This window comes from Mus caroli, unplaced genomic scaffold (genome assembly GCF_978045245.1).
Source record: "Mus caroli unplaced genomic scaffold, Mus_caroli_1 scaffold_14, whole genome shotgun sequence".
Classification (NCBI taxonomy): domain Eukaryota; kingdom Metazoa; phylum Chordata; class Mammalia; order Rodentia; family Muridae; genus Mus; species Mus caroli.
Window position 1 is genome coordinate 109337624 of NW_028227269.1, and position 16551 is coordinate 109354174.

General features: G+C 51.0%; 1 protein-coding gene across 2 annotated transcripts in view; it reads right to left on the reverse strand.

Moving 5' to 3' along the window:
- Positions 1-16551, reverse strand: part of Cdc42bpb (CDC42 binding protein kinase beta) — an 83881-nt gene that overhangs the window by 10594 nt on the left and 56736 nt on the right. Inside the window, exons 14-27 of one of the 2 annotated variants that reach the window (XM_029484324.2) lie at positions 15588-15698; positions 14153-14397; positions 13960-14065; positions 13418-13542; positions 12969-13074; positions 9841-9989; positions 8718-8812; positions 7107-7186; positions 5118-5168; positions 3976-4065; positions 3644-3721; positions 2313-2418; positions 1551-1687; positions 841-980 (exon numbers count right to left, since the gene is read on the reverse strand). In XM_029484324.2, the coding sequence (XP_029340184.1) occupies positions 841-980; positions 1551-1687; positions 2313-2418; positions 3644-3721; positions 3976-4065; positions 5118-5168; positions 7107-7186; positions 8718-8812; positions 9841-9989; positions 12969-13074; positions 13418-13542; positions 13960-14065; positions 14153-14397; positions 15588-15698 (1619 nt within the window). The remainder of the gene's footprint in view (positions 1-840; positions 981-1550; positions 1688-2312; positions 2419-3643; positions 3722-3975; positions 4066-5117; positions 5169-7106; positions 7187-8717; positions 8813-9840; positions 9990-12968; positions 13075-13417; positions 13543-13959; positions 14066-14152; positions 14398-15587; positions 15699-16551) is intronic. The other variant, XM_021179544.2, reaches the window with a different exon arrangement.

Sequence of the window (16551 nt, forward strand, 5' to 3'; positions counted from 1 at the left end):
CTCATAAACAAGAAGCAGAAGGTGCGGAGTTCAGGATGGGGAGGTGGGACGAGCTGTTCTCTACTCTCAATGGGACCCAGACATTTGGGCTCAGGCGGGGACATAGCTGCTGTGGTGTTGGAATGAGAATGGCCCCATAGGCCATGTATTTGAATGCTTAGTCACTAAGGAGTGAACCTGTTTAAAAGAATTAGAAAGATGTAGCCTTGCTGCAGGAAGTGTGTCACTGGGGGTGGGCTTTGAGGCTTTAAAGCCCAGAGCAGGCTCCGATCAATCTCTGCTTCAGGACCAGGATGTAGGATGTAGCTCTCGGCTTACTGTTCCTGCACCATGCATGTCCTCCTGCTAGTCATGATGACAATGGACTAAACATAAAGACTTGCTCCTGGTCATGGTGTCTCTTCAGAGCAACAGAACAGCGATCAAGACAGCTGTACATAGCAAGGGACCCCAGGTACCATTTGGGATGTGGACATGGAATGTATGGAACGCTGCCACTGCTGGGTGACTCTGACTTCTCTGCTCTTGCAGCTCTCTGAAGGAACCAGCCAAAGACCACCACCAAGACCTAAGCCTGTGTAGTTGGCTAGTCTAGGCCAACTACCGATGGTTACAATGCCAGCCTTTCTGACTTGGCGAAAGGCGAGAACAGCACAGGCCCCTCGCATATGTGTCACTGAGTGTGTCTGTGGTGCCTGGTTAATTTTCATGACAGCTCCTCCTACCCCTGTTAATCCTTCTTCAAAGAAACATGGAGAGAAATGAGCAGGAAGCACAGGCCCTGCCACCGGGGGTGGCGAGCATTTGGTACCGGGCAGTGCTTTGTTATATTAACCACACCTGAGGTCCAAGACTTGACTGGCAACGACACCGGGCTGGGTCGACTTCCCTTCTGGCAGGTCATACAGGAAGAGTTTGCAGTCACAGACCACGGCGTAAGCCCTCTGCCATCCTTTCTTCACGCCTGTGGGCTTTGGAACCTACAGACCAACAGTGAGCACGTTCATCCTGGGCCACAGATCTGGGCAGCGCAGGCGGAGACTGCCAGACCCTTAACATTTCTCTCAGTCTGTGTCCACCTGATTCTATCTGACTGTCCTGGGTCCCCAGGGACTGCGCTCCCGTCAACCCTCTTCCCAGAGTGGTAGAAAAGCCGTTGTCCTGGCCTGGGAGGCTCGGGCCTGAATGGAGGAGCTTGTTAACAGGAAGGTAACCCAAGGCAACAGGGATTGCACTGCATCCAGGAGGCTGCGACTGGATGGGACATGGGTGAGCCTGAGAACCCGTGGTTTGCAAGCAACACTCAGCTTTGGAACCTTGATTTGGCCAGAAGCCCAGTGGGAGCTACAGGTGGACTCTCTACGTCCAAAGGGTCTCTCGGGTTCTTAGCCATTTACAGCAGCAGCTGTGCCTGAGACCCTCGCCCCGTGACAGGCAGCAAAGGGACTGTGACGAGCTGTGACTGCTCCTCACCACACGACAGACGCTCAGAGCTGACCTGATGAAAGGTGAGCCACGGGGGCCATGAGCCAGAAGCGGGCTCCTCCTACCTTGACGTAGCCCTTGTAGGCCGTGCCTATGCCCCTCTGCACGTCTACACCGAGAGGCCTCTTGGACTGCTCAGGAGGTATGGGGCACACCTGGGGAGCGCTGTCTTTGCAGGACACATGGCAGGAAAATGCACAGACTGAAAAAGAAGACAGTCCCACCTTACAGCATGCCACATAGAGCAGAGCACAAGAGGGTGTTTTGTTATTTTAAAATAATGACTGCCAGCAAAAGACGTGGTGGAGTCAATGCTAAGGTTTATTTAGCCTGGGGTCTGTGAGGTTTGGCAGGTAATAGTGACTCTGCCAAGTCTGATGGTCTGAGTTCAACTTCTGGGACCACAGGAGAGACTAAGCGAAGCTCCTCTCTCAAGTTGTCCTCCGACCCTCACGTGTACCATGGCACAGGTGCCCACACACTCACACACACCAATCAATAAATGTAATTAAAAAGTCAAAGGCAAACAAAAGCCCCGCACACCACGAGAGCAGCAAGCTCTGACCCCTGCTCTGTGTCTCCCGACCGGCTGTAGGTGCTCTCCCTACAGGCGCTCTCAGGTGAGGGTAGGGTGCTTCACAGTCATTTCCGGGTGACAGATGACCTGGCCACCCAATCTACACGCTGTGCAGGACTGTGACAGCGTCACAGGTCCGACTTGGGCCTCTCAGAAGAGCAGGGGACCTCCCCCTGCTGGCTGGCTGGCTGGTGTGAACTGCAGCTATAGCAGCGGTGTGTCCCGCTCACGCACTGAGGTCAGTACTCACCCTCGCAGGCATAGCCCTGTCGGATCAGCCCGACCATCAAGGACGTGCAGTGGCTGCACTGGGTGGGGCTGGGGAAGGACTTGATGCTGAACTGGTGTGCTTTGGGCTGCAGGGAGAACCAAGTGAAACCAATCAGGTGACAGGCAGTAAGCTGTGGGCCTGTCTGCTCTGGACTGACTTGTAGACAGCGTGTGTGCCTGCTGCTTCACGTCCTTCCTCTGCCAGCTTTGGGCTCTAAGTCAGCGGCGCTGAGCCCCAAGGTCCCAAGCCAGAACTCAGAGCCACCCCAGCTTCCTCTAGTTTTGTTTGGGGCAGAGCTGGAGAAGGTCACAGTGTTCACAACTGAAAGTCTACTGAGACCAGGAACACCTTCCAGGGAGCAGTACGATTTGGGATTCGGCCTGAGACCCTGTCTAGCTTTGGCTCTTCACAGGGGTGCACTCTTTTAATTTACAAGCAATGTTAACAGCAAAATCTTGGAAAGACCCACTCACTGTCTTCTGCCAGGACAGTAAACTTAGAATGTAACAGACAGGGGAATAAGCTCGAGGCTAGCCGGGAACACAAGGTCAGGCCGTGACAGCTGCCTGGCAAGCCCACAGGGAGTGACAGAGGTGACGGAGGAAGCCACGGACACTGGCAAGACCGGAGGGGGAGTGGTCAGCACAACTCCAGGAGCAACTAGAGGTGGCAGAGAGGAGGCTTGGCCATCACCCAGGTACACAGCACAGCTACGTTTCTGTCTCTGGGTATCAAAAGCTCACTAACGACACAGCCCCTCAACTTGGTCCTGAACTCTACATGAGTCTAAGTCCCAAAGCCAATTACTCTCAGGTGGACAGGGGAAAACATCAACAGACACAAGTCTATGCCAGGCATACAAAATGTGGCGAGGCTACAACCCCAGGGCCCGCACAGCTGGGAAACTGACAATGTACAATGCTGTTTATACAAAGAGGAAGGAGACCCGGTTGGGCTCCAAGGCTTAGTAAGAAAACAAGGGCCCTGAGGTTCAAACTGTACACTGGGGACAGATCCATCTCTGCCAGGGAACATTCTCCTACAAACCCTATGGTGCTCAATGACAGCAGACATAATCAATACAGGGAAGCCACTGGATGTGCGACGCCCCCACCAGGCCTGGGACTAACAAGGAGACAGAGGGAGACCCCCCCAGAACTTCTCTAGCTGAAACCCCACTCAGTACTTAGGTGTGAAGACGCCAACGCAGAGCCTGGCTTACTGTGTGTGCATTTAAGACCAGCACAGATATTTTATACAACGTTCATCTTCTAAACCGAGAAGGTACAGAGCAATGTGCAAGGGCCTACCTTTGGTCCAGCCATGGCGAGGGCCTGCGTGTTGGGCAGCGGCACAGGAGACGGCCTCTGCTGTGGCCGAGCCATATCCTAGGATAAAGTGTGGACAGGTGAGCTTCAGCTGAGACGCCAGCTCCTCCTACCCGGGGTTCCTCTCTATAATGTATAAATTATTAACATTCTGAATTTTTAATTTACTACATTGTTGAGACACCTGTTAAGGTCTCCTTCACTCATTCAGCTGATAGTCTGACAGAGTTCTGAAGGGGAGAGACGGGTCCTAGCTACAAGCTGCACAGCGGACCCCAGGGCCCATAGAGCACCCGCAGGGCATACAGTCTTACCTCCTGCTGCTCTGTGCTCGTGGCTACAGACACTGATGGGGACAAGTCCATCTTTGAAGCCTGTGTTTCCTGGTCACTAGCTGAGCTGGTCTATGAAAAGAAAAGGTGTCATTTTTCCTGGACAATAGTATATTGTCAGGGTCTGGGGTCCCCTGTGCCCTGCCCCCAGGTCTCACCACGAACTGTTTCCTCACAAGTATTCTGCCGTTGACAGGGACTGGCAAGTCACTATTATTGTCAATAGGAAGATGGTGCCTGGCCACCCTGTAACATAGGCTGTCTTGCCTCCAGCCATGATAAACTAGGAACCAGGGCCTAGGCGTGCTAATGTGTGCCTCTAACCAGCACTCCGAGTCTGAGGCCAACCTGGACTAAAGAAGGAGCTCTAGAGGCCAGCAAAGGCCACACAGTAAAAACCCATCTCTTAAAAATAAAGCAACTAGGAAAATCACCTTCAGGCGGCCCTCAGACGGCCCAGAGGCTTAACCTCCCTCCTTCCAGAAATCACGTGAATCTACCGCAGCACCCACAGGGCCCTGACAGCTAGAGCTGGCACTTCAGCAAACACAGGGTCTTCCTCTAACAATCCCTGCACTCGCAGGCACCTCACAATTGGCTCTCTGGAGTGAACCTCTCTGCGGGTGTAGCCCTCATACAACATTGCACGGGTGCAGTGTTTGGCTACTCCCAGTGCACAAAAGTACTCGGGAATTGTGTAGAAGCGCCTACAAGTCCACAGCTGAACTGTGTCCTGCTTCAGATCCAAAGGCACCGTGCACAGCTTCCAACAGCTGCGGATCAGACCCTGAGGAGGACTCCACATTCTGAGGGGAGGAGAGACTAGGGGTCACACACAGCACAGGTACAACTGCATTCTGCAGTGGTGGAGTTGGTAAAGGACCTCTGTGGACAGGGACATTAATTAGATAGTGAGCAGAGCTAGTAATTATGAGTACCACCCACAAGGCAAGTTAAAGAGGTCAGCGATCCAGCTGGTCAGTGAAGAGCAAGCCAACGGAGTCAGTTTTAGCGGCGTGAAAGCCATTTCCTTAGTTGTTAATCAAAGGACGCAGACTCAGAAGTCAGGGCACACGGGGCACTGTCTCCGAGCAGCCCACGGAAGGGGAACTGCAGTCACTTACGTCCTCCCACAAGGCTAGCAGAGAAGATGCAGATGAGGAAGAGAGCGAGTCCTTGGTGTAACAGACAGGAGGAACACAAATGATCATTTCCCACCCAGTAAACCCTGGCAAGAAAGTCCAATGAGGCTCCATGGAGACCCGGCTCTAGCATTCAGCAGCATGTTTAATCTGGCAGGGGCAAGAGCTCCTAGGAGAGCTCGGACCCCGATGCAGCTGAGGGTGTTCTCTCCCAGGAGACACGTTCACACTCAGGTGAACGGTGTTGAACAGGGTCTAGACATGGGCGACATGCTGGACAGCGAACAAGGCGTGCTGCTCCGCCTCCGTGTCTAACTCGGTCCACGCTGTGACGTCACACTGGGAGACATTCCTGTGACAGTCACCCAGCTCTTCCATTTACCCCATGATAAGGTTTGTCCAAGGTGAGAAATTACTTTTATAGTGTATCTGCTTAAGAACTGAGGACTTGCTGGGCGTGGTGGTCACACTTTTAACCCCAGCAGAGGCAGGTGGATCCCTGAGTTTGAGACCAGCCTGGTCTATAGAGTGAGTTCCAGGACAGCCAGGGCTACACAGAGAACCGCTGTTGAGTGAAGGCAAACAGCTGAGTGACTTGAACACCCCCCCCCCCCCCCCGGGCCCTGGAAGTATTACAACATCCCCACGTGGTCACCGTGACTACTACCTACAAACGGGGTGGGGGTGCCACGCCCTTGCCACTTCAACCCAGTGATGCATTTGCAAAGTGAACTCTGAAGAGAAAAGAATTTGTCTCCTGTTCAGACAATGCCAACACTGCCTCCCACCACACACACAGAGAACATGATGTAAACCCGGAATGTGGGCATTCCACTTGTCCTAAGTGGGACAGACAGGCTATTTAGATGGCGCCTGATGATTAAATGCCACCAGTGGCCTCCGGTACATCCTAAACAGGGAGATCAGTTGTCCAGGACACAGGCAGGTCTACTCTAAGCCGAAACTCACTGCTGGTACAGCCTTAGGATGGCACTGAAGTTCACTGAGAAGAACCTGAGTGTCAGGGGAGAGTGAGTGCGAGGTGTCCTGGGTCGCTGCTGTCTATAAACCACTATCAGCTAAGAAGCTGTCAGTGAGGGAGTCAGGCAGAGAAAAAGCAAGTGTGCAAGTGGAGCACACCCAGGTGAGGGCGTGCACGCTCAGTATGCTCGACTCAGACTTGGCTGTTGAGCATCAGGTGCCTTAGCAGGAGCTCTGCTAATGACACGCTCGCGCACACTCACTCATTCTTCCAGCTCCTGTCCCCTTCAGTCCTGGGGATCAAGCCTGAGCTAGCCACGTGCCCTGTCACTAGGCCGTAGTCCAGCCTACTCCACTCCTGTGTGTATGTGCACTGCAGGAACTAGAAGACATTTACTGGGCTGCTCACCTGTGTGAAGGGTGGAATGGGCTCATCCCCACTACAAAGGCAAGCTAAGCAGACAAGCAGGCACACCCTGGTCACCCTGACGAGCAGGACCAGGCAGGGTCTTGGTAAACTGCTTGGTACTGAATCACTTATAACCCACTTTTCCCACTAATCACTGAATCCAAGCTATATACTCACATTAGTCTCAGAAACGGCAACATGACATCATTACTCGTGTTTTATCTCAAACACTCACTACTCAGCCGGAGGCCCCGAAAAGGTTGAGCCTTTTCTCAGTCCCGCTTAGACTCCAGGAACAGTTTGACACCTGCAGAGTTCTCCACCTTCACTCATGTGACTTCCCAGCCCATGATGTCACCTGGGCCAACTCTCAATGAGTGTCGGACCTTCAGCTTTGAAACAAGATTTCTCTATTTAGTCCTGCCTTGCCCTGGAAATTCCTTTATCAACCAGGCTGGCTTGTCTGTGTCTGCCTCTGCCTCTGCCTCCTGAGTGATGGGATGAAAGGCATGTGCCACCACACCCGGCCTACATACTACTATTTCAAAATTACATACTTGTTTTCAAAACGCAATACTCACTCTAAAAGTCAGATCATGTGCAAGAGGAGCAGTGTTGAAATACTCAAAGATAGAATCCTGGAAATCTGGAAGTTTGAGCCCTGCAAGGAAGAAAGGCAAACTGAGGCAAAACCATGAAGACATCAGTCCTCCCTACAGAACACCACCGACCTGCCAGGACTCCAGAGTCACCGAGGCTGTGATAGGACATGACTGAACACAGCAGAGGCCCCAACAGAGCTCCCGGAGACCATGAGGAATCGGGAGAGAGAGGAGAGTTAAGATGAGCATAAGGTGGAATGACACCTTGAGCTGCAGGCCAGAGTTCGCTCCAAATCCACTAATCCCCCCCCCCCCCAAAACCTGAAGCCACACTAGGCTGGGACAATGACCTCAGTACCCGCAAGGCTGGGTATGAAGATCGGGAGTTTGAGGCCAGCCTGCATGTAACACAGTGAGAGTCTGACTTTAGAAGAAAAGGAGGTGGGATGGGGAAGCCTGAGGGCTGATAAGCCGTCCTGAAGCCCATGGGCTGCATTTTCAGAGGATGCTACACCCTCTTCCACCCTGTGCAGGCACCAGGCGTGCAAGTGGGGCACAGACATACATACTGACAAAACAGGAATACACAGAAAATAATAAAATACCCAGGAAAATGTACTCATGTCGCTTAAACAACCTGCAGCTGCAAACATTTTCCTTTTCAGAAAAGAGGAAATTAATAAATTCAATACAAAAATAAGGAAAGCGTTTTTTGGTAGGGTCTCAGGAAGACCAGGATGCAGGTTTGCAGGTTCGTATACCACATCTGGTTTCTGTGGTGTTGGGATCAAACCTAGGGCTTTGTGCTATTAGGCACACTCGCAGCTACAACCTCAGCCCTGGAAAGGGTACTGCTTAGCAAACGTCAAAGTAGGAAAAAATATTGGCAAGTTAACATAAACAGGATTTCATCCTCAATATGTAAAAAGCTTCTGAAATGTAAAGACAACCCAAATTTTAGGGAACAGATGCAAATAGGTATCATCTCCTGTCCTGAGATGATATCTATTTGGAATGGAGAATTGAGTGTGAAGTCCACTTTTGAGTGCGGGCTACAGGACAAGTCCTCGTGTCCCAGACTGACAGACAGGACCTCTATCCCGATGTATGAATGTTGTATGTACATGACTACTCTTGAAGCGCTTAGGAGAGGTTAAAACAGCATTTATGGACTCCAATCTGGCCTCAGGCTTGGCATCCTCCTGCCTTAGCCTCCTGAGTGATGGGGTTACAGCCGTTCAACAACGTACCACAGCACTTTCCAGGTGAGCAAAAGGGATGAGATAGCCCAGCCCAGAGGGGCCCAAAGCAGCTGCAAAGGGCCTCAAATGGTTGCCATGGGCTGTGGTCTCTCTAGCACAGAACACAGCTACCTTTCATGTGACCAGGGTAACTAACGTGTGTGTGTGTGTGTTTTCCTTTTCAAAGGAAGAACTCACTAAAAATTATTACTGATTGGGGGAGGTATTTTTGAACATATTGTTTCAAAATCTTAACTTTGGAAGTATTTTATATAACTAAAAATAGCTTTAAGAAGAAAACCAGTCCTTAGAAAGGGCTGATATTTAATAACCTTTGGATCCATTTTACCTGTGTCCGCTCTAAACTTCTCTTCCATCCTCTTCCTCAGACTTTGCATTTCTTCTAACAACTCCCTGTTTTTCGCTTCTGATTCCTTCAGTTTGCTGAAATAAGAAGTAAGAGTTGTAGGTGCCCTGAACGGAGGCCACAGTCCGCCTCACACCGCGCTGGCGTGAGGGCAGGGCTCCCATGGCCTCCTAAGAATGGCAGAGAATCCCGAGAATGATGTGGCTGACATCTCCACTCGGCATTTACAGAGAGCTCGGAATTAGGACTCCAAACACAGACTTTTAAGTCATGGCTAAGGGGTTATGGAGACCAAGTCTGTATTCCCAGCAACCGGGAAGCAGAGATGGAGGATCAGAAGGCAAGGCCAGTCTGGACTACATCAGCCTTGCCTTAACACCAACAAAACAGAAATTCCTAGTAAGGCCCTGGTCAGGGAGTGTGTAGCTCACTAAACTAGGTAAGCTCTGACTGTCATCTGACCATCAGCACAGTCCAGATCCCTTGGCTGTCTCCCTGGAAAAGGCTTTCCCATGGCTGACACCAGTAGACAAGCATGAGTGCAGAGCCCTAGGAGCCTGGCTCTTAAGCAGGTACCAGGTAAAATCTGGCCAGGAGGGCGGGACCCAGCATAGACTCCCGTCAACAGGATGACACTGAGCATACCGCTTCACCTCCATTTTCCTGCACCTTGGTCTTAACACCTGTAGAATGGGGATAATGTCTACTTCAGTGGGATGTATGAGGGTCACATGACTTAACCCACGTTAACGCAAGGCAGTTCTCTACCACTGACCGCCACAACCAGCCCTTTAAGGCTGTTTTATAGTTTAAGAGTTCATGCTGGCCTCCTGTCTCAGTCTCCTGTGTGCTGGGGTCACACATGTGCCCTCAGGACCCTCACTACTTCCAGAGAACACTAAACTGCGCACTTCCTGCAGGGAAGGCACACCTCCCCTTCTGACTTGTATTTAAGCACTAAGTGCTATAAACCTGACATTGTGGTCACCCTGACTCAGGGACTTCATGTGTCCTTTGGATGGCAAAGGTTTCCCAGCTGGAGGCAGCCTCCAAAGTGACAAAGGACCCCAGTTCCTCGAAAGGGCCAGACCCAGGCCAAACCAACCTTTCGAAGGCCAGGCTGCTGTCTTTGACCTTCCTCAGCTCCTCCTGAACGAGCTGTTTGGCACGGATCTCAGCCTCAAGAGCAGACTGCAATTCCAGCCGTGCAGACATGTCCAGCTTCTGACTCCGACGAACTTTCCAGAGTGGATCCTGTGACATCGGTTAAAATAATAAAATACATGATAAGTTACTTAAAATGAATACAAACAAGTCATCTTTTCAGCCTTACACCTTTACTATCATATTTGCAAACTAGCCTTCATCAGTGTTGTTTTAGTTTTTATATTTGTAATTTTTTTTTTTTCCTTTTTGTGGTGTAAGGGCTCACCAGGTAAATGTCCTACAACTGAGATAAATCTCTAGGCCAGTATTTTGTAACTTATTTTTTCTTAGAAGGCTTTCTTTCATTATGTTTATGTTTGTGTACTGCTTGCATATGTGTGTTTGTATGGCCACATAAGTGCCAGGGCCCATGGAGACCAGAGCCATTGGATGCCCTGGCGCTAGAGTCACAGGTGGCTGTGAGTTGCCAGGCACCGGTGTGAGGAACCAAGCTTGGGTGACGTGGATGGTCAGCACATCTCATAACGACGACCATCTCTCTCCAGCCCTTCCTAAAAGTCCTTTAAAATAGGGCTTTAAGCTGGGTGTGGTGGTGCATCACCTTAATCTGTCGGAAGGCAGAGGCAAGAGAACCTCTGTGAGCTCCAGGCCAGCCAAGGTCACCCAGAAGACCATGCATATCAACGCTTTGTCTGCATGTATATGTGTGCACTACATGTGCTGTTGGTGCTGGCAGAGATCTGAAGAGAGTGTCAGAGTCCCCGGAACTGGAAGTATAGGTGGTTATCAGCCAGCACGGAGTGCTGGGAACTGAACCCAGGTCCTCTGGGAGGCAACTAGTGTACTTCACTGCTGAGCCATTCCTCTAGCTCAGAAAGAAAATGAGAAAAGGAAAAAAAAAAAAAATCAGAGCCAGGCGTGGCGACCCACACCTACGCTCCTCAGCCTAGAGGCTGGGAGCCCAGGGCCACCTGGGAAACCCTAGCACAGAGACCACATGTCAACCCTTGAGTGTTGTTCACCAGGTTCTCACCGTATTTTCTGAGAAACAGTCTCTCGTTGGGCCCTAAGGCTCAGCAGTTAGTGTAAGCTGTCCGACTGGCAGGCTGGGGGCTCCTGTCTACGGTCCTGTGAAGACCACAGTTCCTGCCACTGGCCTGGGTTCTCCTTTGGGTGCCATGGATCAGACTTAAGTTCTCGGATTTGCAGAGCAAGCATGTCACTAACTATGCCATTGCCCTTATCCCAAATTTACTGAATATTCTAATTGGTGCTTCTTAATCAAGAACCTAAAAGCAAGAATGTTTTCCACTATAGAGCAAACCACACAGCTGCTGTCTAACCTACTGCAGAACTAAGAATTATCAGTGTTTCCTGCCACCAGGAAAACATGGAATAAAATGTGAGTTGACCAATTTTAAATTCTAAATAAAATTCTACATTGCTTTTACTACCTTTTATTCACTTATACACATGCACTGTCCTCAGACACACCAGAAGAGGGCATCCGATCCCACTACAGATGGCTGTGAGCCACCCTGTGGTTGCTGGGGATTGAATTCAGGACCTCTGGAAAAGTAGTCAGTGCTTTTTTTTGGGGGGGGGGGGTTAGGGTTAGGGTTAGGGTTGGCTTAAGGTTAGGGTTGGCTTAGGGTTAAGGTTCTAGTCAGTGCTCTTAATTGCAGGGCTGCAGGGCCACCTAAACACATACTCTTTTGTTTTTGTTTTTGTTTTCTGAGACAGGGTTTCTCTGTGTAGCCCTGGTTGTCCTGGAACTCACTCTGTAGACCAGGCTGGCCTTGAACTCAGAAATCTGCCTGCCTCTGCCTCCCCAGTGCTGGGATTAAAGGCATGTGCCACCACGCCCGGCTCTAAACACATACTCTTAAGAGAGGAAGACGGGCTAGAGAGACGGCTCCAGGAGTTAAAAGCATGAACTATTCCGGCAGGGGACCCAAGTTCAGTTCTCAGTAACCCTGTCCAGCTGCTCCCAGCAGCCTATGATTTCAACTCCAGGAGGTTCTGATGCCTCTGGTCTCTAGGAGCATCTATATTCTCATGCACACACACACACACACACACACACACACACACACACACACATGCGCACACACTCAAACACACACATATACACTAACATAACTCACACTGACATAATTCACACACGCACATGCAGGCACACACATGCACAATATACTCAACATATACATATACTTACACATGCACACACTCATATACATGCACATACATACGCACATTCACAGCCATACAAATACACTCACACATATACACATATGCACATATATACAAATGCACATACACGCATGTACACATGTACACTCTACTCACACATGTACATACATACTCACACATGTGCATATACACACACATATACTCACATTTGACACTCACACATGAACACACACATACACAATATACTCACACATTCACACACATAAATGTGGAAATTCATAGACACACACATGCACACACACACATATTCATACATGCATACATCACACACACACACACACCCCTGAGGAGACTGGGAGCTGAGGGCAGCAGTGCACACCTGTAATCCCAGCAGCACTCAAAGGCTGAGAGGCAAAAGGACCCTGAGTTTGAAGGGCGGTTGGCTTGCTCACACAGTGGTTTCTAAGTCAGCCTGGGCTACGTCACGAGATCACATAAGAAAAGGTAGTAACTGCCCCGAAGCTGTGGTGGTGAAACAACTGGGGGTGTGGCTGCTGCCTCACAAGAATAAGGGCAGTGTTAGGTCTCCATAGAGCCCAGAGCCTGCCCACCCTCAAGCTCAAAACAGATCCAAGTGAGCACGTGGAGGATGCTGTCAGTAAAGTGCCCTGTGTTAGCCTGTCCTGCTACCCTGCGGTCATAGCTTAGCTCCTGGTCAGGTTAACAACTAAAGAAATGAACCCATGAGATGCTTGGCGGACAGCTGCTGTGTGTCCTGCAAGCAGCACAAGACCTGTCCACACTTGCTTACAATAAAAGCATCAGTGAGCTTTCTAGGAGAAGAAATCACGGTTTAGACAGCATCTATCTTACCAGTGTCCTGGATCCCAAACTAGAGCTTCGCAAAGTCTCAAGCTCTTCGGTCATCTTAGAAGCAAGGGCTTGAAGGTAGCCTCGGGCATCTTTCTCATCGCTGACCCTACACAGGGAATCAATGTTTATCTTATGAAGAGGAGGAGTGTCTGCCTTCCGCAGGACATCATTGCTGTGGCCAGAACATCAGCTGCCTCGATGGAGTGGACACCGGTTCTGCCCCAGCTTAGGGTCTCCCCAGTCCTGTGTACATTGGCCATGGAAACTCTCCCCTGTTTGTCACCCACCAGTAGGAGCCAAGTCCTACCGGGTCCCCCCACCCTTAGTGCAGTGTGAGGACCACTGCTTCCCAGAGGCTGGGATTCAGGCAGATGCAGCGAGACACATTCCAGCCTTTAGGGAACAGTGCAGCCAAGACAGACGCCTCTTCCACCTTTCCAGGCACGCACCACTGAATGATCTCTGCGATCTGCGCCTCCCAGTGCGCAACTGACTCCTTCTTGGATGCCAGATCCTGCAGCTCATCTTCCAGCTGTCTGTTTTGGGCTGTTAGTTTATCCACAAAGGAACAAAGCTGAAATTAAACAATGTCACCACATCACATGTGTGTCTGGCACCTCCTCACTACAGCAGGGGAACCCCAGCTCTGCAGCTCATCAGCACTGTGGGGCTCTCACTGTTCCTAACCCAAGCCTCAGCTCAGTAAAAGTCTAACCCGAGAAGTGACAGAGACGGTGGGGGGGTGCCAGGGGTGGGGGTGGGGAGCAGCGTTTCAACAAATCACAGCACCCCATTTAAAATATATTCGTTTACCCAAATAACAAAGTATTTAACACAGGCACCCGGTGTCCAAAGTCCTGAGAGTGAACAATAGCAATATCCTCCCAACACAACAATCCTCCAGGAGCGACATCCCCCCAGTAGTATAGACCCGGGGAGTGATGTCCTCCCAGCCTCCACGTCCCTAGTGGTGGTAGAGACATCAAGTCACCTTTTCGTTTTCCGCTGTTAACTTCTTGTTCTCATCGAACAGCATGGCCCTCTCCCGTTCATACTTGTCCTTCACGGTGCCTATGGCCTCCTCCATCTCACTATGCCTGTGGAGGTGAAGGAGAGCGCGCCTCACTCACGTGCCTGCAGCATGGCAGCGGGCTTTCGTTCTCACCTGGAGATCAGACGCTTACCGTTCTCGCTTTGACTTTTCTAACTTGTCTTTCAGCATCAGGACCTCTTTCTGCAGGGCCAACTGGTGGCTTTCGGAGTCGTGGACTTCCTTCTTCACGTTCTTTACTTCTAGCACGTGGGAGGCCTCTCGGCGCACCAACTCCTCCTCGTAGAACAAGACTTTCTTCTCGAGCTCCGACCTGATTTTGGAGATCTCCTGCTGATGTTCCAACGTGGCCCCTGGCCCCCGGCCTCCTTGCTTCACCTTCAGAGAAAGGTTGAAATAAACTAACAGTCTCTGTGTCAAGGCCACGGTGTCTTTTCTTCCTCTACTACTAGCTGGCATCTAGGACTGTACCAGGCAGAGCAGCCAACGTGGGAGATGGGATCCTTCTAACAAGCCTGGGGTGAGCTTGAGGGATGGCAGAGCACAGCATGGACTTTGTGCTGCGGAGCTGTGTTGTCCACCTATTCACCTACCAACACTGAGTGCTGACTGCTTGTCACAAATCTCCCGGTGACTGGGGTGACACTAAGGTCCCTGTTCTCAGAAGCAGGCAGTGGGAGGAGGTGACAGAAACCCACTAAGTGAGGGAAGAGGGAACATGGTGGGATAGAGGATGTGTGGTGCCATCTTGGCCTTGGAGGAGCCTAAGCACTGCGTGCTGTGGGCGGAAGTTTGAGCCGGGTCTACGAGGAAGGCTGACATGGCTGAGGAAGGCTGTGGAGCTGACTCAGCTTGAGCAGGCACTCTGCAGACCAGGTCGAGAGGGCACCGAGGAAGGAGGAGGAGGCCCCTGATACTTCTGTTATACTCCCTGGTGGCTGTATGTGAGGAATGTGCTACAGAGAGGTAAAGAGCAGGCAGAGAATCCCAGGAAGCAGTCTAGGAGATGGGGTTGCCAAGAGCTGGATCCAACTAGATCCGACGGTAGCAAAGAGGACAGAGGAATAAATGCCTTGGGCTTAAAGGAGAGAGTTGCCATGACAACTATGAGGACCCAGCTCACCCATCCCATCCCATACTACACTGAGAGAGGATGAAAGCGGCTGGTGGCCCTCACTCATGACTGTTCCTTCTCTTGGACTTCCTACTGCCCTCGTACCCCATCAGTTGGTCCTAGTGTGGAGCAGCTTGTCTCTGCAGCATCAACAAAGGACATGAACCTGACACGGCTTTTCCAGAGCTGAGCATGCCCAAGTGCCTACACTTGATCAGGACCGGAAGGAGGCAGCATCTGCTAACTTGGCAATACTGACCACAAACACCTGATACTCCCACACAACAGAGAAATGAATGTGGCTTTTATAATGAAGCTGTTAGAAAGGCAGTGGCCACCCCCTCCACTTCCTCCCATCCTGTGACTTCCTGGAAGAAGCTTGGGAGACATGAGTCCAACCATGCTTGATAGCCAGCACCGCGCCCACGTGCATGAGCGCATGGGGAAGCCTTACCTTGAGGGCCTCAAGCTCGCGCTCCATCTGCTTACAGAAGCTCTCGCTGTGTTCTCGGAGCTTCCGCTCCTTAGAGGCCTCGGCAGCTGCGTCCTCAAGCCGAGCTTCCAGCTAGGGAAAGCAGATCTGCTTTTAATAAAACAGAACCTGCCCCAGGGCCACTGCGGAACAGATCCGGGGAGAGTCTCGGTACAGATTTCCCTTTACCAGATTCACCATGAGCTGAAGGCTGAGGGACACTTCAGCTGGAATGGCTGGCTATGACCACTAGCAATCAAACAAGCCTGCGTTCTAGTTAAACAGATAATCTGAGGTTTAAATTCAAGGAAAGGACCCAATCTGTGGAAACAACTATGACATGTGAAGGTGTAATTAAAAAAAATTATTACACTTACAACTTAGTTTTTAAATGAAAAATGCAAACATCAGCTAAAGGAGAGAAAACCCCACACACCCATGACCCAGCTTTGACAAGTGACTATCAGCTAGAGAGCAAGCTTGCTTTGTCCGTGCCCACGTTCTCTGGCTGCTTTAAAACAAAGCTCAGGGTCCCCATCACTTCATCCTCAATTCTCAGGGGTTTCACTGACCTGAGCTGTGACCTCACTGATACCACCACAAGTACATCTGGGTTAGAAAAATCAACCGAGAACACGGTCAGGTGTTTAGGGGCGAACCCAGAGCCTACACACGAAGAGTGCTCAGCACTGCAGGCTCTCGAGGTTCACGACCCACCAAGTGCATTAGCAGGACTTGAAGCCACGTGTTGCTTAGTCCACCGGCTGCTCCTAGGAGGGCTTGGAAGCCGTCCAGGGCAGCGGCGTTCCAGGCAGGACTGACGTCTGCACCCGAGTCCCAGTTAGTCAAGTACTAGAAGGCACTGTCCCCAAGCCTGCTGACTTGATTCTGACCCCGGGGAACCCAGGCAGTGGAGGAGGAGGCTGGCTCCTGCCGTTGTCCCGCA